This window comes from Lissotriton helveticus, chromosome 3_2, assembly GCF_964261635.1.
Source record: "Lissotriton helveticus chromosome 3_2, aLisHel1.1, whole genome shotgun sequence".
Taxonomy (NCBI): Eukaryota; Metazoa; Chordata; class Amphibia; order Caudata; family Salamandridae; genus Lissotriton; species Lissotriton helveticus.
This window is the reverse complement of record NC_136062.1, coordinates 402,399,287-402,426,670: the sequence shown is the minus strand read 5'-3', so window position 1 is coordinate 402,426,670 and position 27,384 is coordinate 402,399,287. Positions and strand designations below refer to the sequence as shown.

Here is a 27,384-nt window from a genome sequence, read left to right as displayed (position 1 = left end):
GGAGTAGCCAACGCGTGTCGTCCTTACGGACTTCTTCAGGGCTACAAACAAATACACATAAACATGATTTTTTAGAAATTGTGTACAAAATCTGACCTACATACACTACATACACAATATTAAAAAATTGATAATATATACAATAAAACACAATTTTACAAAAGACTTATAAAAACAGTAAACTCTGTTCAACACACAAGGAATATCTGCTGATTTGATTATTTATACACAAATATCTTTAAATTTCTCAGGTGGACAGATAGATAAGCTGCAGGGAACAAAGTAAGTTCCACGAATATCTACAAAACATGACCTGCTGATTCAAAAAGAGAGTCAAAGTTACATTTTCTGATTTTAAACAAACTGGAAGAGGGGAGGGTCTAAGGTCAGATTGAGTCATTTGTACTCACTACATTCCTGATTCACATGTCTTGTCGTGCAAAAATGGAAAACACACTTTTGAAAGTGACCTTACCAATTTAATGTGTAACATCAAAAGGTATCCTGGGAGACTCCTTCTTACATTATATGATGATGGATTTACCGTAAAAAATGTAATGATCTGAACGAACCATTATGCCTGGGATTGGCTATGTATATACGCTTACCCAAATTATTCTTGTTATATCCTTGTCCAGTCTCTACTTGGCATTTCTTTCATTCGTAAGTGATCGTAGAAAATACAACACTTCGAATGTTTTCAATAACTCCCTGAATGGCGGACATCAGTAGGAAAATTGTATCAAAATATTGAAGCCACCACTAAGGATTATAATAATTGACATGAGTATTTATCTAAGCACACATACCTCATTACCTCATACCTAAATTGGCATGGTATGCCCAGACGTGGGTCTCTTGCTCACTCTGCCACTGGATTGGCTCTGGCTGATGAGGGTTATGTACCCGAAACAGGTCCCAGGATGCCTGTTTCCGGTCCAGGAAAGACATGGCTTGGCAGTTCGAGCTGGACTGTTCCCATGAGGCACAGGGTCAGACTGATTTGCATATGGCCATGTCTGAACTGGGATGGTGGAGTGAGCTAAAGAATGATGATGGATTAAACCCAGATTAGTTGACTGGGAGTGAGTGTTTGAATTGATCAAGCGCTCCGTCCATCATTCCCTTTGGTATCCCAGTGATCAGTAAGCAGCCTAAAGCAAGACCCTTTAAGAGGTGCAGCATCAGCATATGGGGGTCTCCGGGACCCCTCAAAACATGCTGTGGGGGAAGGGCATCATTTTGTGCTATGCCAATAGCACAGAAAATAGTAAAACCTAATTAGATTTTCACATTGAACAGCAAACAAACAAAACAAAGAAAGCTGCACTGAAGTTTATAATATTTAAAATCACCTCGTACATATTCATTCCAGATAAAGCGGAAAACTGACTGGATTTTACTGATTATTGGAGTCACTAGTCCAGCGCTGACTGATGGGGGCTGTTCAGGATCTAAGCACCAGACCCTTCTATATTAGACACCATGGGCCTCATTTATGAGGCTGTGCGTCACTTTCACGCCGCTGGTGCGTCACTTTTTGTGACGCACCTGTGGAGTAAAAAATGCGTCTTGTTGCGCCATATTTACAAAGTGGAGTCACTTTGTAGGTAGATGCGTCACTTTGTAAACCCCTGCGCCACATTATACCTGCACCAGGTATAATGTATGCAAGGGGGGCGTATTGACGCAAGGAAGGGTCGTAGAAGTGACGCAGTGAAATCTATGAGATTTCACTGCGTCACTTTTTGGACGCCGTTGCGTCAAAATCTTGCGCCTGCCTCACAGCAGGCGTAAGACTGACGCAGGCCCTTTCACATGGGGCTTGCCTCATGTGAAAGGGCGCATTGCTGGAGTTGCGTCACTTTTGTGACAAACTCCAGCAATGCGTCACTTTTGCGCTTACAGATACGTCCGTATTCCGTAACTCCTTGCGACATGATGCGTCATACATTAAATATGACGCATCAGGGATGTCGCAAGGAGTGCGCACTGAGAAGTGACGCATCGCTGCTTTCATGCAGCGATGCGTCATTTCTCATAAATGAGGCCCCATGGCTTTTAGTCTACAATGTTACCTTGCTTTCTTTGACTAAATATTTAGAAAAATTCTATAAATTGTCATCTCCTTAATTTGTAAAAAAATAAATAAAGGGCTCTCGTAGGGATGCCACTGCAGTGTGCACCACACATTGTCCCTGCCATGCTGCCAATGATAGTAACAACACAACTACTAGCCATCACACGCCTACAAGTGTGACAATTCTGACTATTTCAGGCCCCCAAAGCTATAAGTGTGGCTTGGGATGTAGGCAATTGTTATTTGTAATGTTTGTTGAATTAATAATTACCTGTTGTTGTGGACATCTGTAAATGAGCCAGACAGCAGCACCTTGTGGCAGACTGCGACAAGCGCCAGTGTTGACAATTAAGTGCCGGTGCCGAGCCCCGCAAACCTCCTGCTCAAATTAAGCATTTTCTTCCCTTTTAAGCAGTCTATCCGTCATTTAGCCTTTATTTCTGCCTTCCCATCTCTTTTCACCATTCTACCATCTTTCCTTGCTCCCTCGTTTTTTGTCAATGTTATTTTCCTTTTATTTTCTTTCATTATTCGTGTTACTACGTTCCATTTAGTCACTTAATCATTCTCTTTTTTCTTTGTTCTTTTCCCCTTTGTTTCCTTTTTACACATTCATTCTTCCTTTTGTTCTTCTGCATCATTCCTTCATCATATATTTCCTTCCTCTTTTTTAACGACCTTCTTTCTTTCTTCCTCCTGCTTTCTCTCTTCCATTCATTCTTTCTCCCCCTCACCGTTCAGCTTTGCTCCCTCCCCTCCTCCGTCTTCTCTTTTGTGCGTCTGCCCACGTGTAATAACGATCTGAGATCCTGGTCTTTTATTAAAAATACTTCAGGCGTGTGTTGAATGAAAACACGGAGAGGCAGAGAGCTAAAGCTGTGCGCGAGGTCCTCTCTGGAGGATAACACTGGGGAGGAGGGATACCAAGGCTCGCGCAAAAGGGCAATGCCACGTGCGTTGATTGGGCAGGCAGAGTGACGCAAAGGGCCAGTTTGATTGACGTGTGTTGGGATTTGTGTTGCAGAAACCTGGCTGGGGAGCAGCCAAGCGCTGAACCAGAGACTGTGCACCCATAGGGAATCCTGCATCGTGGGAAGTGGAGGAGTTGGAGGACGGGGATGTATTTGGGCTAGGGACAGGGCCCTTGGGATACCAGGTCCACAAGCATCTACTTCAGACTCCATCTCGCAATGCCGCTCCCTGAAGTATCCGGATTATAAATGATTAGTCTTCTCAGGATATATTATTGATGAAGTATTTATTGAAGAGTAGATAGGATTTCTTGTTAAGCCCACGCCAACCGTTGCACAGGAATCACTGGAATACCTAGGCATAGGATTCCACATTCCAGTGCATGCGGCGGAATGGACAATTACATGCACGAGGATACAACACATCCCCCTTTCTAGAAAAGAAAAGAATTAATCACAATATAAGATTCATTTAAGTAAACTGTGAAAGAATAAATTGATAACAATTTGATGACCAGTCGTTAATTACCAGTCACGTGTACACTTGATGTTGTCGACTAAACCTGCCACTCAAAATAAATGTTTGTACCTATACCTTATTCATTACATAGCCTCGAAAAACTATAAGAGGTGTTTGTAGGGCTTATTGTAATGGTCCTTAATGTATGAAACTTTCAATGAGATGTCTTTGCCAGGATTCGAACTCATGACCTGCAAAACACAGTAGACGCCATCATTAAGCTCTTGGCCCGTTGACAGCCTGACAAACTACCCAGGTTTAGCAACATACCCGGATGAAAGATGGGCCAGCAACATGGTCCCTTGAGCAAGCTGCCTGAGAATGCCACCACGCGCCACAAGGGGATGCTAGAGTGTAATAAATGCCCCAAATTATATTTTTGATAGGGAGGGGACACAGGGGGACCCACCCGAGGAGACCCATCCAAAGAGGAACCCACTAATTTGAAAAGAGCTCTTAAAATCCATTCTTCGGTTCAGGCAGTCAGAGTGGAGTCTGGACCGGAGCACAGTGGAGTAGCTGCATCCCCTGGTGCTTTAAATGCACAGACGTCAGTAACGGAGGGGTACCGGTACTCTCCCACCAGGGGGAGATGTAAGGATGCTTTAATAAAGCATGCTCAGTGACACTCTAGAACAGGCACTTCAGCCTTCTGGGATGATTCTTAAGTGTTAAATGCAGAACACAACTGCAGGGAAAAGACTCCATTGTTATTCAAATGACGTCAGGTACACAAATATTAAACTCCTTAATTAGTTCATTTTAATCTCAGAAACCTACTCCTGTCGGGTTTCATGTGTTTGGAGATGATTTCTGACTTTCGGAATGTTTACACAGAATCCTAGGTGTACTCCTGGAAATCTACGACTGTTGTAGATTACCAGTGAATCCTGACGCACAAAATTATTTAATGTGTATTTACCAAATGGATAAAACAATCTATAAAAATAATGGATGCTAAGTGGAGTAGCCCATGTACTACTTAAAAGTATATTTTCTCTGTAGAGAGCACATTTTTATTTATATCAAAATACCTTTGCCAGCAGTATCCTGGCCTATGACAGCGCTCCTTTCCCTTAACTACCTCAGAAAAGAACTTTCTTCTACCATTGACAGAGCTGTTTCCACGCTGGGAAACGAAATGACAAATGTTTCTGAATGCACAAAAACCTGCTGGTTTGTGAGCGTGTCTTGCATTTTTAAGTGTAACTTCCAATATAAATCCCTCTTTCTCGCCTCAAACACTATTTTACTGTAGTAGGAAATCACTCTCGGCACAGATTGTCCATTGTCAAAAGTGCAATTGGCAGTCGAAAATTCTAGGAATCGCAATACTGTAATTGAAAACATGGGGCCTTATTTATGAAGGCCTTGCGCCGCCGGTGCGTCACTTTCAACATGGGAAAAAGTGGCGCAAGGCCTTCATAAATAAGGCCCCATGGCATTTTCTGTAGCGAATGCATCTTTAACACCTGCGTCTCACTTTGGTGCACAAACGAGTTTCAAGTTGATTGTGCGCTTCTATAGCGCTCGGAAGCCCAGTCTTTGCCTGTGGTTCTGGATGCTGAACACACCTTGGCCTAGACTAATAAAAAGTGCAAACGCACTCAATGGTGTAAACAATTTGCAAAAAGTGCCCAGTCGCGTGTATTGCACATATGTGCCCTAATTTATAACTGTGCTGGTGCTCATATTCACTTTTGCGCCCACTAATACAAATGGAACGGTATTAACAAAACAGGATTGCTAACATCATTTGAAACAGTAAATTGCAAAGATATGCATTTGCTATATTTTTCTTTTTTTAATGTAAGCGAATTTGTCTTGAATTAATAAAGTGTGGAAGAGAATAAACTTGCACACAAGACGCAAGTTATGATATAGCGGGTCTGCGTGCATAAATATCAGTGAGTTCAAAGAGGGGATTGTTTATGTTCCGGTGAAAGGCAGAAGGGTGGTCGCACTGCAGGAGTTCTTAATTTTAGAGGCCTGTAGTGTCTCCTCTCTCCCCTTTCCTTCGCTCAGGGGCGGCTCTAGCCTCATGGCGGCCCTGTGCAGGGAGCGTAAGTATGGGGCCCCAGAAGAGGGGTCCGGGTGGAGCCCCCTGGAGCTCAGGAAGGTGTTTTAATAAAACGCCCAGAAAAGGCGTTAAATGACCAGTACCTGCGGCTGCTCCTACCCTTCCGAATTCGTCTCAGAACAATAAAATTTAGGAGGAGAAGGGTATATTGTGACACAGGACATGAGGGACTGGCACAGGCGGCTGCAGTGTCAGGGCCATGACAGGGGGCCGGACCCACAGCCCCCCCACAAAGAAAGAATCGGTGGCCTCTTTGCCCGGAAACATACCTGCCAGCGGCCGCCACGAGTACCATTCTGCTCATGGATATCATCATTTTTTTGTTCTTGTTTATGGTCGTCAGCGCCTGTTTTACCTAGTGCATCAGCAGTACTCTGGCCGGAGGATTCTCCATCTTTAGGTTTCCTTTGAGTGATAAAGTTCAGGATTGCTCCTTCCTGTGACGCTACGAAAGCCTGGTGAGCTGCCTTTCTCTTTCATTTCCAATAACCAGATTTGTGTACTCAAATTCTCTTCATTTTGCTTGCAATGTTATATATGCCTGTTCCAGCGGGCCAGCAGTGGGTAAGGAAAAAAGAAGCCAATCAGGAACCAGGAGGAACGCAGGCGCGGAGGCCAGTGAAGAGGGGTGCGGGGGGTGGGGGGGGGGTCAGGGGCCGCCATGCAATTATTTATCCATCCTCAGAGGATTATTATATTAAGGATATATATTGGCATGGTGGCCCCTGGGGTTTGGTGGCCCTGTGCAGGTGCACAGCTTGCACATGCCTAAGGCCGCTCCTGCTTCGCTGCTTTTCGGCATGTGAGAGGCAGGTGCGAGGTAAAGGATGGGATAGTGGGTCAGGGCTCGGACGTCATCATGGGTTAAGGAGCATTTCACACTTCTGCTATCTATGGCATTTTACAACACCATGTCACAGGCTTACTGTTCTCTGTGGTATACATGAGTAAAATGTAAATTACTGTTTTTGTAATAAGGCATTGAAGGCCAGGTTGACAGGGCCGTCACAGCATCCGTCAGCGCCGGTCTGCTTCTCTTTGACACATGGGGAGCGAATAACGTTGGATTTGGAGGCTGCCTGAGCGATTGCCGTGGCTGAGAGTAATTTGTGCATTTCATCCATCACCTTCCTGTTTTTACATTGTTTTGTGCAACAGGAGGGAGAAGGAAGGCAGGAAAGGAGATTGGTAAAAACAGTGCTTAATTTGTAAAAAAAAAAAAAAAAAAACCATAAGTGCCAGGGCTCTAGTCTGGAGGTCTCAGCAGGTTACACCACCTATTGCCCCTGCGAGTGCTGCCAATGGCAGTGCCTACACAACAACTAACCAGCACACTGCTACCAATGTGACAATTCTGACTTTTCCAGGCCCCAAAGCTATTAAAAAAAGGCTTTGGCAGCCGGGATTAGTTGTTTTTTAGGTCTCGGCCTGCGTGGGCTGCGCTTGCGTAGTCTCGCAGGCGAGATCTTATGTTTTCTACTGTGGGGCTTAAACCCGCCCCTCTTCTCCATTGGCTGGCTTCCTAAATGGAGGCCAGTCATTGGATAAGAGGTGCATCTGTCCCTTTAAGCCCCGTCATTTTGGGATTCGGGGGCGTGTTTTTTCATGTTCTTTCTCTCCTCTTCCCGTTGGTTGGAATTTTACATTCCAGCCAATGGGAAGAGGAGAGAAAGAAAAACACACCCCCGAATCCTAAAATGACGGTGCGTTTCTCCGAAGCATTCCTGTCGCGCCTCGGAGACAGATGGTGGTGTTGGACTGCCCTCCTGACGGCTTGTTTTTTATTTCTATTAGGACACATTGTCAGAATTCCCAGAGGGAAGCAATCATACGAGTGCTTGGTTCACTCGCTTCACTGATGCCACTCGCGATATAGTTGAAGGTGGGGGAGACTTTTCATTTTTACTGCTACTCCTTTGCGCTTGAGTCTGCAGCACTGCCCTCTCCCGTTGTGGGTGTCTACGTGCCGGCACGAGACCCCTGGGTATCCAAAGTCTACAATTCCCTTTCCCCTGCCTCAAGTGCTGCCGGTGCCCTGCCGGCGTCTTTCGCTGCCACAGCTAATGGACCCCTCCACTCCGGGGAGAGGTGTCATCGTCCGTGACAGATGCGCACATCCAAGCACACCAAAAATGGATTATTGCAAACGTGACGATTGAAATACGGTATTTCTGTCTTCCTCATCTTCTCATAACACAAACCACAAAAGGGCGTTACAAAAGCAGAGGTTCGCGATCGTTTGATTCTCAGCTCCGCCCCTCCCTTGACAAATGGATGCTTCCGTCCCGCCCCTTTGTAGGACTTTTCGGCTGCTAAGCTTTAGTTCTTAGAGAAGCTGAGGGAACAGCCGGGGTGGCAGGAGAGGTAAGAACCCCGAGGGTCGCCGGGGACACTGGGACACGCAGGCTGCGCATTCATCCTTTGCCTGCTGCAGAGCCGTACTACGGCTCTTTCTGGAGCTGCTCAGCTCTGCTCGCCTCCCTCTGCCCGCAGCCCTCCTCCATCCCGCTCTCGCCCCCCCTCTGCCCGCCGTCCTCCTCCATCCCACCTCCCCCCTTCCCTCTGCCCGCAGCCCTCCTCCGTCCCGCTCTCGCCTCCCCCTTCCCTCTGCCTGCAGCCCTCCTCCGTCCCGCTCTCGCCTCGAAGCGAAGTATGAGGGCACCAATGCAGACAAGTTGGTGTGGATCATTGCAAATGGAGGGGAGAGCCAATGCAGTTGAAGGGGAACCACTGCAGACGGAGGGTTAGAACACCGGGGGTCGGGTGTGTAGCGAAGACAGAAGGCACTGTGGAGGAGAGTGCAGTACGGGGATGTTTTGGGTGCGTACACTGAGGTGCTGTGCGTAGAATTGCACTAGTGGGTACCGTAGGAACTGGGGTTGCAGTCAGGGATTCCTTTTTGGAGGTCTGCGGCGTGGGCAGTGAGTGGGCAAGAGGCAGCCTGCATGTTAGAGCTAAAGGTGGCGTACCAGTCTTTGAATCCCATAAAGAAAGCGGCTCAAGAAATGGTATAAACTAAATACTCACATCTTCCATCCATAAGCTCGCCATGTTTCCCACTCCCTTACACCGTTCCCCTGCCTACTTCGGACTCCGACTCTTTCTTACTGGCCAGAATGTGCCTCTCGGTAACGGCCTGCGAAGAGGATTAGCTCACATGGTCAGAGAACACTCTGCAGCACTTACGTACAACTAGAGAGCTAACTAGGTTACTCAACTGTGTCAGCATATGGTGACATATTGCTGCGCCTTACGCCCCTAGCTTCAGCAGCCTTCACTTTCTTACGAAGTGGGACAGTGGGAGGCATGAGTCTGGGTGTAAAAACGGCTCTTGTTGAAGCAGCTTTGTAATGCAGACACAGCGTACTTCGGCTCTTTCTGGAGCTGCTTGGCTCCGCTCGCCTCCCCCCCTTCCCTCTGCCCGCAGCCCTCCTCCATCCCGCTCTCGCCTCCCCCTTCCATCTTACCGCAACCCTCCTCCGTCCTGCTCTCCCCTTACCTCTGCCCGCAGCCCTCCTCCGTCCTGCTCTCGCCTCCCCCTACCCTCTGCCCGCAGCCATCGTTGTGCTTGAATTCTGCCCCCCCGTTCCCTCATTGTGCTTGCTTTTCTGCCCCCCGTTCCCTTGTTGTGCTTGCTTTTCTGCCCCCCTGTTACTTCGTGCTTGCTTTTCTGCCCCCGTTCCCTCGTTGTGCTTGCTTTTCTGCCCCCTGTTCCCTCGTTGTGCTTGCTTTTCTGCCGTACCCCTGTTCCCTCGTTGTGCTTGCTTTTCTGCCCCCCTTTCCCTCGTCGTGCTTGCTTTTCTACCCCCCTGTTCCCTCGTTTTGCTTGCTTTTCTGCCCCCGTTCCCTCGTTGTGCTTGCTTTTCTGCCCCCCCAGTTCCCTCGTTGTGCTTGCTTTTCTGCCCCCCGTTCCCTCGTTGTGCTTGTTTTTCTGTCCCCGTTCCCTCGTTGTGCTTGCTTTTCTGCCCCCTGTTCCCCCGTTGTGCTTGCTATTCTGCTCCCTCATTCCCTTGTTGTGCTTGCTTTTCTGACCCCTCCTGTTCCCTTGTTGTGCTTGCTTTTCTGTCCCCCTGTTCCCTCGTTGTGCTTGCTTTTCTGCCCCCCCTGTTCCCTCGTTGTGCTTGCTTTTCTGCCCCGCTGTTCCCTCATTGTGTTTGCTTTTCTGCCCCCCCTGTTCTCTCGTTGTGCTTGCTTTTCTGTCCCCCCGTTCCCTCACTGTGCTTGTTTTTCTGCCCCCTGTTCCCTCGTTGTGATTGTTTTTTCTGGCCTCTGTTCCCTGTGTGTAGCTCTGTGTGTGTGTGTGTATGTGGCTCTGTGTGTGTGTGTGTGGCTCTGTGTGTGTGTGTGGCACTGCGTGTGTGTGTGTGGCTCTGTGTGTGTGTGTGGCTGTGTGTGTGTGTGTGTGTGTGTAGCTCTGTGTGTGTGTGTGTGGCTCTGTGTGTGTGTGTGGCTCTGTGTGTGTGTGTGTCTCTGTGTGTGTGTGACTCTGTGTGTGTGTGTGTTGCTCTGTTTGCGTGTGTCTGTGGCTCTGTGTGTGCGTGTGTGTGTGGCTCTGTGTGTGTGGCTCTGTCTGTGTGTGTGTGTCTCTATCTGTGTGTGTGTGGTTCTGTTTGTGTGTGTGTGGCTCTGTCTGTGTGTGTGTGGCTCTGTGTGTGTGTGTGTGTGTGTGTGTGTGGCTCTGTGTGTATGTGTGTGGCTCTGTGTGTGTTTGTTTGTGTCTCTGTCTGTGTGTGTGTGTCTCTGTCTGTGTGTGTGTGGCTCTGTCTGTGTGTGTGTGGCTCTGTCTGTTTGTATGTGGCTCTGTCTGTGTGTGTGTGTGTGGCTCTGTCTGTGTGTGGCTCTGTCTGTGTGTGTGTGGCTCTCTCTCTCTGTGTGTGTGTGTGTGTGGCTCTGTCTGTGTGTGTGTGTGGCTCTGTCTATGTGTGTGTGTGTGGCTCTGTCTCTGTGTGTGTGTGGCTCTGTCTCTGTGTGTGTGTGTGGCTCTGTCTGTGTGTGTGTGGCTCTGTCTGTGTGTGGCTCTGTGTGTGTGTGGCTTTGTGTGTGTGTGGCTCTGGGTGTGTGTGGCTCTGTGTGTGTGTGTGTGTGTGGCCCTGTGTCCGCTAATACTCTGTACTACTCCCTAATGCTCACCTATTGCCATTGTAAATGACTATACAATTTATTTATGTTTTTTAAAAAAACAAAAAATGAAAAAATGCCAATAGATCTAACTTTAATAAAGCCGAGACCATTGCATTGTAAATGCTTGTTTAGCATATGTTGTTACACAGACATTCTATTCTGCTCATCTCTACATTATACAAACAGTGACACCATGTGGCAGCTGTCATAAGCGTTGACAATTAAGTGCTGATGCCGAGCACTGGAACCCAGCAGCTCAAATTAAACGCTGGTTAAGTGTTACATTTACATTTTGGGTTGGGTAGGAGAGGAGAGGCAATATTATATATGGCTCCCCCTCCTCTGCCACTGCGTAGCAGTTGAAAGCAAGGGGCAGATGATTTTTGGAACCGGACCGAGCATAACATAAAATTGTAGGTGGGTAAAAAGTGAATTATGGAATGTTTTTCACTTCTGGGTTCTGAGTGACATCATAGACATCTTAAGCTTTGCTCTTGTCTATTTAATGTCAATCAAACCCCACAGGTGGAAAACATCCCCAATAATGTACTGTCACATATTTCACCACATTGAGCGTGCCTATGAGTGCTCTGTACCTACGAAGGGAGAGGTGTGGCGCCGCGGCCAGGGCGACTGACGCTGGAATCTGGGGATCACGGTTCGATCCCCAGCGCAGGCGGCAGGTTAGCCCAGCACCATGTGACTCTGGGCAATAGCTTGCTTAATCTTCCCGACGGCCCCCAGCGCCTAGAGACCCTAACGGGTGATTGTGCGCTTTACAAATGTGGATTATTATTGTTATTATTGTATATTATTATATATATTATATTTAGCATCACTTTGACGTCTGTATGATGCTGTAACCCACCTCCAGGTCTGATTGGCTTCTTCATCGCGTTTGGCATCTCCATGGGCAAGATGGGCGAGCAGGCGAGGCTGATGGTCGACTTCTTCAACATCCTGAATGAGATCGTCATGAAGCTGGTGACCATGATCATGTGGTAAGAAATGAATCATGGTTTACGCCCAGGGGAGTGTGGCATGGTAGAAGAAAGGGGTGGGCACTATCAAATATTGTGGCAAGACCATCATAGCAACACCACTGGCAGTGCCTACCCAGGCCATGCCAAATAGCAGCTATATTTCGACTCTTTTTTTATTTAGATTTTATTTTCAGGCATATTTTTACATTCTTAGGATACAGACTAGTTACAACAAAGATACAAACTGGTTGGAGGGAGAAATCATGGTGGCAGGGGAAGCACTTAGCCAGTGGGCAGGCATTTTTTTGCACTAGTAGAATGCAGAATGTAGTTCTGTTGGCCACTAAGAAACTACTTACGCTATGAAAGATCAAAGGAAAGTTGAACACCATAGGCATGTGATTTACTTAAAGTACAAAGGCTTGTGTAGCAAATTTATGGACCAATAGGGCCAACTACAAACTAGGATCTCAAGAGACCAGAGATAGAGAATCAGAAGTGCTCAGAGATCTCGGGCTGTATTAACCAAAGGGCCCTGGGGGTGTAACAGGCATTTTGCGTCCTGTTTGGGGGCCCCCGGGGCACTTTGGTATTTCAGTAGGGGCGCTGATGCTTGTGCAGCTACTTCTGTAATACATATAGCACCAGCGCCATCATCAGAGGGTGTACCCTATTCGCATGGGGGGGGTGGCCCCATGCACATGAGGGAATCTCTCTACCTCTGCATCCACGTCAATGTATAGACGTGGGTGCAATGGTTAAGAAGCTGTCAGGAGGCATGCTGACAGTGCACCACCTAAAAGGTGGCTCACTGTTAGTGCGACCCCTGATGGTAGACCCTCTGGAAGGGGTAAAGGGGGTCCTATGGATCCCCCTAGTCACGCACTGAACCAGCCTGCAAGGGGATCTCTCACCACAATTAAAAGTGAAGGAGGGTTGCAGCCTGCACAGTGAAACACGGAGCAGCTGCTTCAAAGTCACTCTGTATTTCACTTGAATGTGCTGCTCCCAGAGCAGCACATGTTCATGGCTTCCCTGGGGCAGTGCATTCAATCTAATACGACGCACCCTCCATATTAGCGCTGGGAGCACCTTTTGAATTGTGCGCCTGGTGCTAAGAAAGAAAATATGCCGCATTGTATTATATAGCACCTGGTCTCAGATCTGGTAGTGCTTGGTCGGATCCAAACACGTGAAAGTTGCTAAGAGAAAAAATGCTTTAACCCGTTCCTTGCTCATGACGAGCTCAGCTCGTCCTGAGGCACGGTGGCGCTGTGCTCATGACGAGCTCAACTCGTCATGACTGTTGCCCCGTGCCCACACGGGATAATTTCCCTGCTGTGCTGGGCATTCCATTGGAACGGGCGTGGTCATGACGTGCTCAGCTCGTCATGAGCACAGCGCCACCGTGCTGCATGACGAGCCGAGCTTGTCATGAGCACCGCGGCGCTGCGCGCGCGCGCCCTCCCCCAGCACAGCAGGGGGAGGGGTTAAAAAAAATCTGAACATTGATATGCACTACACTATCTACTACTAATTTTAATACACTTACCTCCTGTGCATCACGCTCATTCACGGAGCTACCAGGGGTTTTTAGGACTTATTTTCAAACTTTGTGCTCAGTGTTGCAGCCTGCCCGCCCTGGTCCGACTCGGTATCCAATACCGTTGAGCGGAGGGCGGGACAGGTACGAGCCAGAGTGACACGCCCAGAATACTTCCTGATTGTCCAGTCGAGCGGTTAGCGCTCTAGCCTTTCAACACAAAGGGCTATTTAGCCACTCGTCGGCACTAGCGCGCAGGGGGGCGGCTTCATACGCGCCAAAGACAAGCCTAAGACCTGCCCGTCTGCGCCCGTCCGCGACAGGACGGGGCCAGAGGCCAGGGACTATGATTATCTCCACCCCTCATACTCTAAGAACGTATACAGCCCAGGCACTGTCAGGCGCTCGAAACAACCTCACGAGGGGATGTAGTACGTTGACAGAGATCAATATAGAAGGCCCGTTCTCTTGCAATCACTGTAAATCCCAGTTCCATATCCTACCGGTGGATACAAAGCCACTCGTGATTCAATCTCGGCCTCTCGATGGGGAGCCGACATGCGGCCGGACCATCCAGAACCACAGGGAAGAGGTGACCACCTCCTTAGGAAGTAAAAATCTGCTCTGTAACATCAGATCCCTGTCCAAGCACTCCACAGAGGTCTGGGGCCTCATCCCCTCCGCAAATCCGGACATATGTTTCCTGACGGAAACTTTGCTAAAGCCTCACTCTGTCCCAGCCATAACTTTAGAAATCCCTGCGGGATATAAAATAGTCAGACTAGATCGCCCTGTCAAGCTAGGAGGAGGAATTGCAATAGTGCACAAGCAAGAAATAGACATCTCGGTAATTGAAGGACTTTGTACACAGGAGCTCGAACTGATTTTTAAAATTAAAACCTCGCCCAAAGGGAGCAAGAAAGGAGCACTAGTATATCGCCCCCCCGGTCCAAATCCCAATTTCTCCATCTCACTTCTAGAGTCACTGGCTCCACACATAAAGGAAAATGAAGACTTTCTGCTTCTTGGAGATTTTAATGTTCATTGTGACTTAGCAGATTGTAAGGAAGCTTAGTCCCTATTAACAGATCTGTCTTCACTGGGTTTGAAACAAGCTAATAATGGTCAAACACACAAGGCAGGACATACCCTGGATCTGGTCCTGACCAACTCTCCATTGATTAAATGTCTACCCCCTTCCCAAGTAGAGTGGACCGATCACTTTATTATTAAATTTTCTATCCCCACAACGAACACCACGCCAACTAAACATATTTCCCTACCTACCAAAAGAAGACAGTGGCATAAAATGACCAAAGACTCTTTCAAGGAGAGTTACATTGAACCTACCTTGACCCCTACTGAGAACATTGAGATTGCTGTGGCTATATTTGAAGGGGCGATTGCCTCTGCAGTAAATTATATTGCTCCCCTAAAACATTTCAAAGCTCGCCCTGCTCGAAAACAAGAAGTTTGGTACTCAGAACATCTTAGGTCTTTAAAATAAGCTACTACAAAACTCGAAAAGAAATGGAGAATATCTAAGTTAGCCGAGGACAAAAAAGGTTACTGGCTTTCCCTCTCCTCTTACAACAAGGCCATTCATGCTGCACGAAAAAACCACATTGCATCCCAGCTTACGACTGAGGGAAATTCTCCTAGAGTGCTATACCAAATACTGCAATCTTTCGTGAAACCAATGGCCTGTGAAAGCGCTGAGCTGGCATCACAGCAACTCTGTAACGATATTTCGTTATTTTTTACCCAAAAAATAGAAGGGATTTATGAAAAAATCATCAACCCAACTCAACCCTTGGATGGAGGAAATTCATCTCCTAGGTCAACGGCGGAGACAGTCGTAGAAACTCCCGCCACCCACTCCCTTGACAGGTTTCCACCTATTTCCTTGGAGGAGGTAATATCCCTAATTCCCCAGATAAAAAGTGGATGTCCAACTGACATCATCCCGGCAAGACTAATGCCCATGCTTGCCAAGGATCTAGGGCCTGGAATCCAAAAACTGGTCAATCTTTCCCTTGGGAATGGTGAAGTCCCCAAGGAATGGAAAAGGGCCTTGATCAGGCCGATTAGGAAGAACACCGCTATCCCATGGACTGAACGTAATAATCTGAGGCCAATATCCCTCCTCCCGTTCTTGGGCAAACTTGTTGAGAAGTATGTCAACCGCCATCTATCTAACTATGTTGAGCTGGCAGGTGGATTGGACTACTCTCAATCAGGTTTTCGCCCCAAGCACAGTACCGAGACCACCTTGATGTCAGTCGCAGACGATCTACATATGTATCAGGACAAGGGCTTTTCCGTGATCCTGGTACTACTGGATCTGTCTGCGGCGTTTGACACCGTGTCCCATAACATCCTGACAACTTGGTTGGCCAACATTGGCTTGAAAAACAAGGCCTTGGACTGGCTTAGGAGTTTTTTACACAACCGGACCCAATGTGTGACCTTGGGGGCCTATCGGTCAGAAGAGACGGAGATCTCAAAAGGGGTGCCACAGGGCTCCTGTCTGAGCCCTACCCTCTTCAATATCTATGTGGCACCCCTGGCTAACATCATGAGAACGTATGGCTTCGTCCCAATGTCCTACGCCGACGATACCCAGCTCCTCTTCCCTTTTAAACATCTTACCCCCGAGGTCAAGAACTCCTTCTCCCAGGGCATGAAGGCTGTGGCACATTGGATGTCCGCTAACTATCTTCAATGTAATGTCGGCAAGACCGAAGTCATGCTGTTCGGAGAAGCTAAAGTTCTATGGACCCCGGACTGGTTGCCTCAAGATCTTGGCCCAGTCCCAGAACCTAAGCAGGTTGTAAAAAATCTAGGAATCAGACTCGATCAGGAACTCTCTTTAAAGCAGCATTGCAATTACATCGTGGGCTCTTGCTTTCACGTAATTGGTCTCCTACGGAAAGTATTCCCTCTGCTTCCCGACTCTGTCAGGAAAACACTGGTGCGGGCTCTTGTTTTAAGCCGCATAGACTACTGCAATGGCCTGTTTCTGACCGCAAATGAAGGAGTCTTGGCTAAACTCCAAGTGGTTCAGAACACTGCAGCTCGATTAGTACTCAACGCCCTCTCCCGAACCCCCTCCAAACCTTTGTTGGCAAAACTCCACTGGCTGCCCATAAAACAAAGAGCAATTTCAAGACCTGCTGCATTATCCACAAATGCCTCAATGATTCAGGGCCTGAATACCTAAAAAACAAATTCATTCCCTATACTCCCTCACGTTCCCTCAGGTCCAGTGACCAGGATTTTCTATGTGTCCCCCGAACGAGGAAAGCCAAACACGGTGGTAAGGCACTGTCTGTGGCCGGACCGTCTCTGTGGAACAGTCTCCCTAAAGTACTCAGACAGTGCACAGAACACCTACAAATTAGGAAACAACTTAAGACCCATCTGTTCCAACTTTAACTTTAACATCTAATACAACTAAGTTTCTACTTCAGTTAACCATTGTGGCTGCCAAAGCGCTGAGATACTCCTCCGGGAGTCGAATTTAGCTCTATACAAACCCGCAAATAAATAAATAAATACACACACTCAATCGTGTCCACCCTACAAAGTAGTGTGTAACTTGTCTACTGAAATGTGCCATGCGGCCCTGTTAGTAGTATGAAGTGCTACAAAAATAGGACTATGCCACAATACATTCATCAGTGTTGCTCTGTGCACCTTATGTGTTCCATTGAGGGAAAGTTTTATACCGAATGAGGCTGGTTCCAAGGTGTAGGAGCAACGTTCTAAATCCATCCCTGTCTGCCCCATGGGCACCCTCCACTGTGTCTATCCAGAGAGTGACCTGGAGCCCCCAGTTTCCCACCAGAGTCTGAAGCTTCCATGAGCAAACCTTGTGTTATGCATCTGGCTTCGGACCAATACTATTCGAATGACTCAAAGTGAACACTCGTGTCTTTCACCAGCGCCTCTGCTCGCGAGAACAATGTCTCTGTGGACGGTCTCTCAGGTGGAACAAAGAACACTGCTGGAGAGGGATCTTTCATTAACTGCTCATGGAAGCCAGCCATGCCCAAAAGGGAAGCGACAGTGACCTCAGTTGGTCTCCGCCGCTAATGAATGAGCACTGTTGTCTGTAGGTGGTTCATGAATGAACATGAACCCACTGAGCTGCAATGCATGGGCTCTAGTAGCAGGACCACCCCCACCACCATGTTGTGTAAGTGACTAATAATCATCTCCCTTCATCTCCGGAAATAACACCTCACAGCACCAAGTCATTGGGTGGACAAATGCATGAAAGTCAAACAAGTATTGGGATGTTGATGCTCTGGTGCCCATCCATTTGCCTTAGAAAGAGGGCACTGACCAACAACACATGATAAGTAATGATACTACTCGATATATTATTTATCGGGTGCAATAAATAACTCATATTACGAGTTTCTGGGGAATAACATGCAGATGTTGGTGTTTAACGCACCATGATACACTTAATACCATATGCTTTTCCTCCATTAAATGTCAGCAGGTTTGATCGGCCAGAATTTAATGAAGGTTGGGTTATTTAATGCATCTTATAATTATTACTAACCGACCCACTCATAATACAGCGCATAGTGCTTTATTTACCACAGACGTAGTCCAGTTGGGTTTTAGAGAGCTGTACAAACAGAAATTGAAAACAGGCTGGCAGAATTCAGAGCAGGATGAACAAAGGGGCATATTACCAAGCAATAGCGATAATTATCGCTATTGCTTGGTTAGAGACAAAAATTTACCGCTGAGCTGCGGTGATTTTTATCGCAAATAAACCTTGTTATTACCAAGAGTTATCGCAAATGCGATAAAAATCGGCCGCAATGCATGAATATCGCTGAAAAGTCAGCGATATTCATGCATTACCGAGCTAATGCTCTTAGCCTTGTTATCCACCTCCCATTGGATAACATGGCTAAGAACTGCTCAGGGCAGGTGTTAGCTTTTGGAGATATTCGCGCTTAGTGCGAATATCTCCATAAGTTGGTAATAGGAGATAGCGATGTTAGCGACTGTTTCCAGTCGCTAACATCTTGGCACGCCCACTTTGCATGTCATTAGTGATAAATATCACTGACATGCAAAGTGGGGCCCAAGATGGTCGCTATCTCCTACTAGCTGTCGCTAACTGGTGTTAGCGACAGCTAGGTAATAGGGAGATAATTTTATCTCCGTTTTCTTGGCTTTTAAAGCCAAAAAAGCGGAGATAAACTCCCTTGATAATATGCCCCAGAGAGTTTTAAAACAGTAACGTTTGATATTAGTGTCAGGGTATCAGAACATTATACAATATATGGTAGGAATGCCCCTAGAATGTTGGCTTGTTTGTCGAGATGGTTGTTAACATATATGAATGGTCGTTTTCTTAGTTTTTTTGTCTTTTTCTTTTTTGCAGAAAGTTAGTATGCCAATTTCTGATTCAGTTTCAAACGTGAATGCATTCAGAGCACGAGGAAGGGGTTTACTGCCGGTTGTAGTTTTGCTGTGAAAAGGAATGATCAATTATTATTGGCTGGTTTATCAGGATGCTAAAAAATGATTCTAGTTTTTCAGTCATTGGTTCATCTGTTCAGTAATATTCCATAAATTGGTGTACCATTATGAAGTTTAGCTATGGGTGACTCAGAACAGGTAGCACTTGGTGGAAGGTACTCACCCATCCAGTTTCTACCAGTCACATACAGCCAGATGCATGAAGCAAAAATCGGCTCGCAAAGGGCCAGATTCTGCGAATCTGGCCCTTTGCAAGCGCTTTTTTTGCATTTGGGATTCATCATCCCAAATGCAAAAATCGCAATTACAGAACTCGCTAAATTGCGAGGAATTGCATTTAAGGAATCTCTATTTGAGATTCTTTAAATGCAATTCATGAACCATTTTAGATTTGCGAATTCGCAATTCTGGGCCGCTATTTACCGCGAAGTCTGACTTCGTGGTAAATAGCGAAAACTTAGAAAAATGCACTACTTTAGTGCATTTTTCTAAGTTGTATGTTACACACACACACATGTCCTTTGGGCATGTGTGTACGCAACACCAGTGTTAATCACCATTTCAGGGGTGCTACAGGGTGCCCTTTGGACACCCTGACACCCTTGAAATCGCATCCTTCTTTGCGATTCGCTAATTGCGAATCGCAAATAAGGAATGACTCCCCATTCATTCCTAGGGGCCTTTGGCCTTTGGCCCATAGGAATGAATGGGGAGTCATTCCTTATTTGCGATTAGCAATTAGCGAATCGCAAATAAGGAAGCTGTAGAAATCGCTATTAATTTTGCAATTTCTACATGCATCCCGTTTTGCGAGTCTTTAATAGCGATTCCTTAATAATCGCTATTAAGGACTCACAAAAGAGGAGCATGATGAATCAGGGGGATACTCCTTTTTGAGTCTGCCTAAAAATGGTTTAACATGCTCACAGTAGAGACTATTGCAATGGACGGGGTCAAACTTTGTTATCGATCTGGCTCTTTTCTTATTCTGAAAATAATTTGACTTTGTGATGTCAGGTATGACTAATGTGATTTACTCGAATATGAAGGCTAAGAGTGTTTTTTTGGTGCCCTCTATAAATAATTTACAGCAAAAAAGATTTCCCCAGCCTTTTTGTGTGATTGCATTTCTGCCCCGGGCATGCTGGATCGATATATTTTTAATAGCGCCTGGTGCTTGTTGCTTTTCAGGTACTCTCCTCTGGGTATTGCCTGCCTCATTTGCGGCAAAATCATTGCGATCGCCGACCTGGAGGTGGTTGCCAGGCAACTGGGGATGTACATGGTAACCGTGATCGTCGGCCTGATCATCCATGGGGCCATTTTCCTGCCATCGATTTATTTCGCCATCACCCGGAAGAACCCCTACACTTTCTTCGTTGGAATCTTCCAGGCCTGGATCACGGCTCTGGGCACGGCATCCAGGTAAAGCTGGACTTTCAAAATTTCAATTTAGAATCCTTTAGGCCATATCCTTTTACTGAACTTTGCATGAGAGGACAGTGCAAATCAAGGACACGAAATGAACTTACTTATGCAGCAAACCAGAGCAGTTCTGCAACAGAGGATATACGTACCCAGATGTGTTGATCTAGTTTTTGAAGTTTTACACATTTATTTTATGCACTGCTTGGATATTTGGTGTGATCCTAGGCAAATCACTATGGGCCATATGTATCAAGATACCCATTTGCGATTCTCAAATAGCGATATTTAAGAAATCGCTATTTGAGAATCGCAAATGGGTATGTATGTACAAAATCGCATTTTTTTTGCGATTCCTTAGAATTCCTTAATTGTGAATAGCAAATTGCGAATCGCAATTAAGGAATACTTTCCCATTCATTTCTATGGGCCAGGAGGCCCATAGGAATGAATGGGAAGTTATTCTCAATTTGCGATTCGCAATTTGCTAATCGCAAATTGAGAATAATTTCAAGGGTGCATGGGTGTCCAAAGGACACCCTGTTGCACCCCTGAAATATGCATGGGTGCACATGTGGCGCACATACATGCCCTAAGGGCATGTATGTGCGTCACATGGCACTTTGAAAAATGCAAAAATGTGCATTTTTCAAGGAATTCGCAACTTACCACCACCAACTAGAAGTTGGTGGTAATTTGCTAATTCCTTGAGGGCATTTTGCTAATTTTTTTTGCAACATACATTGCATTTAAGGAATCGCAAAATTCGCGATTCCTTATTTTGCACCAGTTTTTCTTCATATGTTCCATTTAGCAAATTTCGTCCTTTGCGATTGCAAATTTGCATGATACATATGGCCCTATATCTCACAGTGCGTCCTCTCTTTTCCTGCTAGGATTTTGAGTGTTCAGTAACTAGTAAACCTGTCATATGACCTTTGTTGTCCTTCCTGACTGTTCCTATTGGCTGGGCCAGTGCGCCTGCAGAATCAGCATAGAACGTGTACAATCCTTGAAGCCATCAATCCAATTTTTGGGGGTGGTGGTGGATGGACACACTTGTTCCCGCGCATCAGCTGGGCAGGTCTCTGGAATGGGGAGGCTGAGCTAAGTTTGGAATGGCACTGTGCAACATTTGCACAAAATACTACTCACTTATCAGTGCTTACATAATATGCACTGGTTGGCATCTTAGGGTAGGCCTGGTGACTCAGGAGAGGTTCATGATAGTTGCAGCTCTATAGCTGTTACTAATGACACAAACAATGCCAAGAAGGAAAATAAATTATTGTTTTTATTTAGCATATTCCAGTATTGTACAGTTCATATTTATAGAAACACTTACAAAATATTTTTTTCCATGTGTAATAAAGATTAACTGCCACAGGGATCTTATTTGAGAGAGATCAGTTGTTCTGAGCTATCATCGCGGTGCGTTAAACAATCTCTGTGTCTCATTTTAAATGAACTACCAACATATATGACTCAGTTCTGTGATTTTGTGTTAATTCAAGATGAGAATACGAACGTGTGAGGTCATAGTGAAAATTTGAATACCATCATTGAGTGTTTTTTCTCTTTTTCTGGGGTGTGAACAACAGATACCGGCTTCAGGTTGGTGTACTTGTCTTGGGGCTGTTCAGGCTAAGTTCTACCCTCATCCTGGTTCTTGTTTTGTAGAATTCTTTTTTTTCCTTACAATAACATTGACATGATAGGGTTAGAAACCATGACTTCAGTTTCACTGTAATACTATGTATTGACTCCCACTGTTGGAGACAAAAAAGGCTGCATGCCTAGTGAAATGTCCCATCTTATCTGGTCCTGAAGGAAACTCAGATACAGAGTAGAACAAGCACAGGGTTGTTAGAGCACGAGAGATTCTCTCTCTTGCCTCAGCTGATGTGTTGTTTTTAATGGAACTGCGGGTATCCCCATCTCCTGATATCCAACAGGCACAGTCACAGCAATACTACCTGGCAATAACAATACCAACAAATAGAGTTATCGATGGATAAAAGTGAATTATGAGGATGTTCTACACAGAGGGCTCCTGAGTGACATAAAATAGACAACAAGAGTGAAGCGTGAGTGGTCTATGTTGTCACTCAGAACCTAGAACTGGAAAACATCGGTCACTCACTTTCTACTCATTTACAATTTGTTATGGGTGACTCCCAAAAATCAACCGCCCCTGCTTTAAACTGCTACACCAGGGCAGAAGAGTAATGCGGGAGCCACACTTTACATGGCCTCTCGTCCCTGTCCCAACTAGAAAAAAAAAGTACCCCTGTGCCCTCTTTACTCCCACCGCCCCAACGCTCTGCGCTGTGCACTTTGATCTCCAGCGTTTCACTGAGAGGCGCTGAAAGAACCCAGCCAGAGGAGCCTGGAATATCCTTTTGAAGTAGCAAAAATTAGAAACAGATTTTGATTCCCACTGTCATAGCAGAGAATTACCAGATTTAGAATCTGGTATTCATCCTACTTGCACACGATATGATCACACTTAACATCTGTGCTTAATTTGAGCCGGTGCTTTCCGGTGCTCGGCACTGACACCTAATTGTCAACACCATATCTAGAACAGTCTACCACATGGTGGCGTTAATCCTGTAATTTAGAGATGAGCAGAACAATGGTTGTTTAGGAATAATATACATTAAAAAATTGCTAACACCGGCCACCCCAGCCATTCCTTTAGCTGTTGGTCACCTGGAATAATCTGTACTATTACATATCAATGCAAGAGAAATGGTTAGTAGTTGTTTTGACAAGATCGATGGGTGGTGTAAGCTGCAGTAGTCTCCTAGTCACAGCCCTGACACTTAATATTTTACTAATTAAGCACTGCTTAACAGGTAGAATTATTGACGGAAATTATTAATAAGGGGGTGTTTTTCACTGAGGGGTACTGAGTAACATTAGATAATAAAAAACACAAACTTGAGTTGTCAATTACATCAAACACTCAAACATGTAAAAACAGAGCAATGCCTGGGATATTGCCACCCAGCCCCGCCCACACCTCATAATTTATCCTCCCCATTACTCAAATAGAAGTAGAAGCTGCCGTCCTGCACCCACCCATACCATTCTCTTTAAACTCTCCCATGTCCTGCAACCAAATATATATAAAACAATACCCGCCCTCCTGCCACCTACCCCCACCACCCTCTGTGTTTCCAACCCTCCCCCTGCTGAAGCCACACTCGGTCAAAGAGAAGACATTGCACTGACAGTGTCTGTCTGAGAGACAATGATTAGTGTGGGATGTATTCCAATGTCAGGACAGGTATGCGGAAGCTAGCGTTGTGATGGGGAAGCTGAAGGTTGGCAGTGGAAGAGTCCTTTCAAATGCTCCACCTCCCTCCTGCCTGTGGAGGCCTGGGATGCATGTGATGGACAGATGAATCTTGTTAAATACTCCACCTCCCTCCTGGCTGTGAAGGCCTGGGATGCATGTGATGGGCAGAAGAGTCCTGTCAAATACTCCACCTCCCTCCTGCCTGTGAAGGCCTGGGATGCATGTGATGGGCAGAAGAGTCCTGTAAAATACTCCACCTCCCTCCTGCCTGTGAAGGCCTGGGATGCATGTGATGGGCAGAAGAGTCCTGTAAAATACTCCACCTCCCTACTGCCTGTGGACGCCTGGGATGCATGTGATGGGCATATGAGTCCTGTCAAATACTCCACCTCCCAACTGCCTGTGGAGGGTAGAGATGCATGTGATGGGCAGATGGGTCCTGTCAAATACTCCACCTCCCTCCTGCCTGTGAAGGCCTGGGATGCATGTGATGGGCAGAAGAGTCCTGTCAAATACTCCACCTCCATCCTGCCTTTGCAGGCCTTGGATGCATGTGATGGGCAGAAGAGTCCTGTCAAATACTCCACCTCCATCCTGCCTTTGCAGGCCTTGGATGCATGTGATGGTCAGAAGAGTCCTGTTAAATACTCCACCTCCCTCCTGCCTGTGGTGGGTTGATGTGCATGTGATGGGCAGATGAGTCCTGTCAAATACTCTACCTCCATCCTGCCTTTGCAGTTCTGGGATGCATGTGATGGGCAGAAGAGTCCTGTTAAATACTCCACTCCCTCCAGGCTGTGGAGGCCTGGGATGCATGTGTTGGGCAGAAGAGTCCTGTCAAATACTCCACCTCCATCCTGCCTTTGCAGGCCTGGGATGCATGTGATGGGCAGAAGAGTCCTGTTAAATACCCCAACTCCCTCCAGGCTGTGAAGGCCTGGGATGCATGTGATGGGCAGATGGGTCCTGTCAAATACTCCACCTCCCTCCCGCCTGTGGAGGCCTGGGATGCATGTGATGGGCAGATGGGTCCTGTCAAATACTCCACCTCCCTCCCGCCTGTGGAGGCCTGGGATGCATGTGATGGGCAGAAGAGTCCCGTAAAATACTCCACTTCCCTCCTGCCTTTGCAGGTCTAGGATGCATGTGACGGGCAGAAGAGTCCTGTTAAATACTCCACCTCCCTCCTGCCTGTGGCGGGTTGATATGCATGTGATGGGCAGATGAGTCCTGTTAAATACTCCACCTCCCTCCTGCCTGTGGCGGGTTGATATGCATGTGATGGGCAGATGAGTCCTGTCACATACTCCACCTCCCTCCTGCCTGTGGAGGCCTGGGATACATGTGAGACCACAGACCACCATTTTCCTGGTACGCATGGTGATCCGGAAACTTAAGGATACCAGGGAACAAAAGGAAGGCACCACTTCCACGTATGATAGATTAATGGTGGCACGCAGCATTTCCACAACTAGTGTTATGTCACAGCAGTGACTAACCTAATTTTAATCTGATTAATCACAGCAGAGGCTACAGAAGAAAGCTTTACATAACACATAGGGTTATAGGTGGGCATCTGTGAATAACATGAATGTTTTTGAATGAGGGTTTCCATGTGACAACAAATATAGACTGAGAGCAAAGCTTGAGTTGTCTATGATGTCACTCAGAACAACAAGGTGAAAAACACACGTATTTTTCCCGCCTACCTGATCGACAATTTTATGTTATGTATTTCCCCTATATTTCATCTCACCTGCTCTTATCAGGTGTACACTGGTTGAGTTGTCATGGAGGAATTATATACAATACACATGCTACAACCTCCTACCACGTCTTACACTAAGTGTCCTGCAACCCTGCCCACAGTCCTCAGCATTACCCTTGCCCCCAATTAAATAAAAAAATAAGCAGAGTACTGACACCTTCCCTTGCTGCCCTCTGCCTCGTTTACTCCACCCTTGGCCCAAAATGATGCGTGCTAGTCCATCATCATCTGTCTCTTTACTGACTCCCTCCCTCTCCCTACAGAGAAAAAATAATACTGTGCTACCTGCCACCCACTACTATAGTCCTCTGTGCAGCCGCGGCCCGTGGAGGGAGTTGCGGTGGGGCAGGCAGGCGGGGCGGGGGAGAGGGAGGGTGGCGGGTGATAAACAACGGAATCTGGATGATTGCAGGTAAGTAAACAATTAAGGGGTAGATGTATCATCGCCATCATTTGCGATTCCCAAATAGCGATTTTTTTTAGAAATCGCTATTTGAGAATTGCAATTTGGGATGTATGTAGAAAATCGCTTTTTTTTAGCGATTTCTTAAAATTCCTTATTTGCGATTAGCAAATTGCTAATCGCAATTAAGGAATAATTTCCCATTCATTTCTATGGGCCAGGAGGCCCATAGGAAGGAATGGGAAGTTATTCTCAATTTGCGATTCGCAATTTGCTAATCGCAAATTGAGAATAATTTCAAGGGTGCAAGGGTGTCTGAAGGACACCCTGTTTCCCCCCTTAAATTTACATGTGTGCGCATATGAAGCACATGCATGCCCTAATGGCATGTATGAGCGCCACATGGCACCTTTACAAATGCCAAAAAGTGCATTTGTAAAAGAAATCGCAAATTACCACCAACTACAAGTTGGTGGTAATTTGCGATTTCTTAATGTGGATTCGCAAAAAAAAATGCTTGATGCATAGCATTTAAGGAATCGCAAAATTGCGATTCCTTAAATGCTTGAGCAAAATAAGGAATCACAATTTTTGCGATTCCTTAGTTTGCGATTTGGCACATACATACCAAAACACTGCTTGCGCTTCGCAAACACCGGATTTGCGAATCGCAAATGGCTTCCTACCTCTGGCCCTAAATTAATAAAACGAATTTCGTAGCGCGCCCTGCATCGCATTTTGTGATGCAGGGCACGGAACGAAATTCGTTTTATTAATTTAATTGTTTACTTACCTGCAATCATCCAGATTCCAGTGTTTATCACTCCCACCATGCCCCTCCCCCGCCCTGCCTGGCTGCCCCACCTCAACTCCCTCCACGGGCAGCGGCTGCCACTGTGTCTTCACTCCCTACTCAAGAGAGACGGGCAGCATAGGAGAAGTAAACACTTCCCCTTATGACATAGCAATGTTAGAAAACAATTGTTCCACTGTTGTAATGTCATAGCAGTGAATAGCCGGAATCAGAATTGGGTATTTACACCATCAACTCTCTAACATGTGAGTCAATTTGATAGTCACACAGTAAACTGCAATGTCCTCTAAGATGAGCCATCTTTCTTATTGCTTGGCATTATCGGAATGCTCATTATTCTGCATTTCCATCAGCGTCGTTTGTTCTTATTAAGAGGGGATGGCCAGTTGATGTGCTTTTCTGTTGTGGAAGCATTTGTTGTTTTCTGGAAGACAAGGTGATGTAAATGTAAATGTAAATGTTTTTGGATTTGTAAAGCGCTTATCACCCAGGGGTCTCTAAGTACTGTACGAATACCGCTGTGGAACCCTTCCTGGCCTGTTCCTGTGAGGTGTCCACACCTGGGCACCCCCAAGATGAAGCCAGGCATCCTAGCGTTGTGAGGGAGATGGATTTCTGTTCACAGAAGAGTGCAGTCCCATATATTTCTCAATGAGCCATTAGTATAGCTTTGAAATGATGCCTTAGAAACAGTGCAAGGAGTCAATCCTTGATGTGATATGAGTCTGCATCGGTAGATTGAAAAGTTGTGTGTTAGCTGCACCTGAATTATCTGTAATTTCAGAAATATTACCATGGTTGCTTCTAGTAATTATCCACTAGTATGATCAAGATGTGAAAGTACGAATGCAATCG

General features: G+C 46.3%; 1 protein-coding gene across 2 annotated transcripts in view; it reads left to right on the top strand.

The window, feature by feature from the left end:
- Window positions 1–27,384, top strand: part of SLC1A2 (solute carrier family 1 member 2) — a 140,213-nt gene that overhangs the window by 80,775 nt on the left and 32,054 nt on the right. Inside the window, exons 5-6 of one of the 2 annotated variants that reach the window (XM_078684676.1) lie at window positions 11,647–11,773; window positions 20,004–20,237. In XM_078684676.1, the coding sequence (XP_078540802.1) occupies window positions 11,647–11,773; window positions 20,004–20,237 (361 nt within the window). The remainder of the gene's footprint in view (window positions 1–11,646; window positions 11,774–20,003; window positions 20,238–27,384) is intronic. The other variant, XM_078684677.1, reaches the window with a different exon arrangement.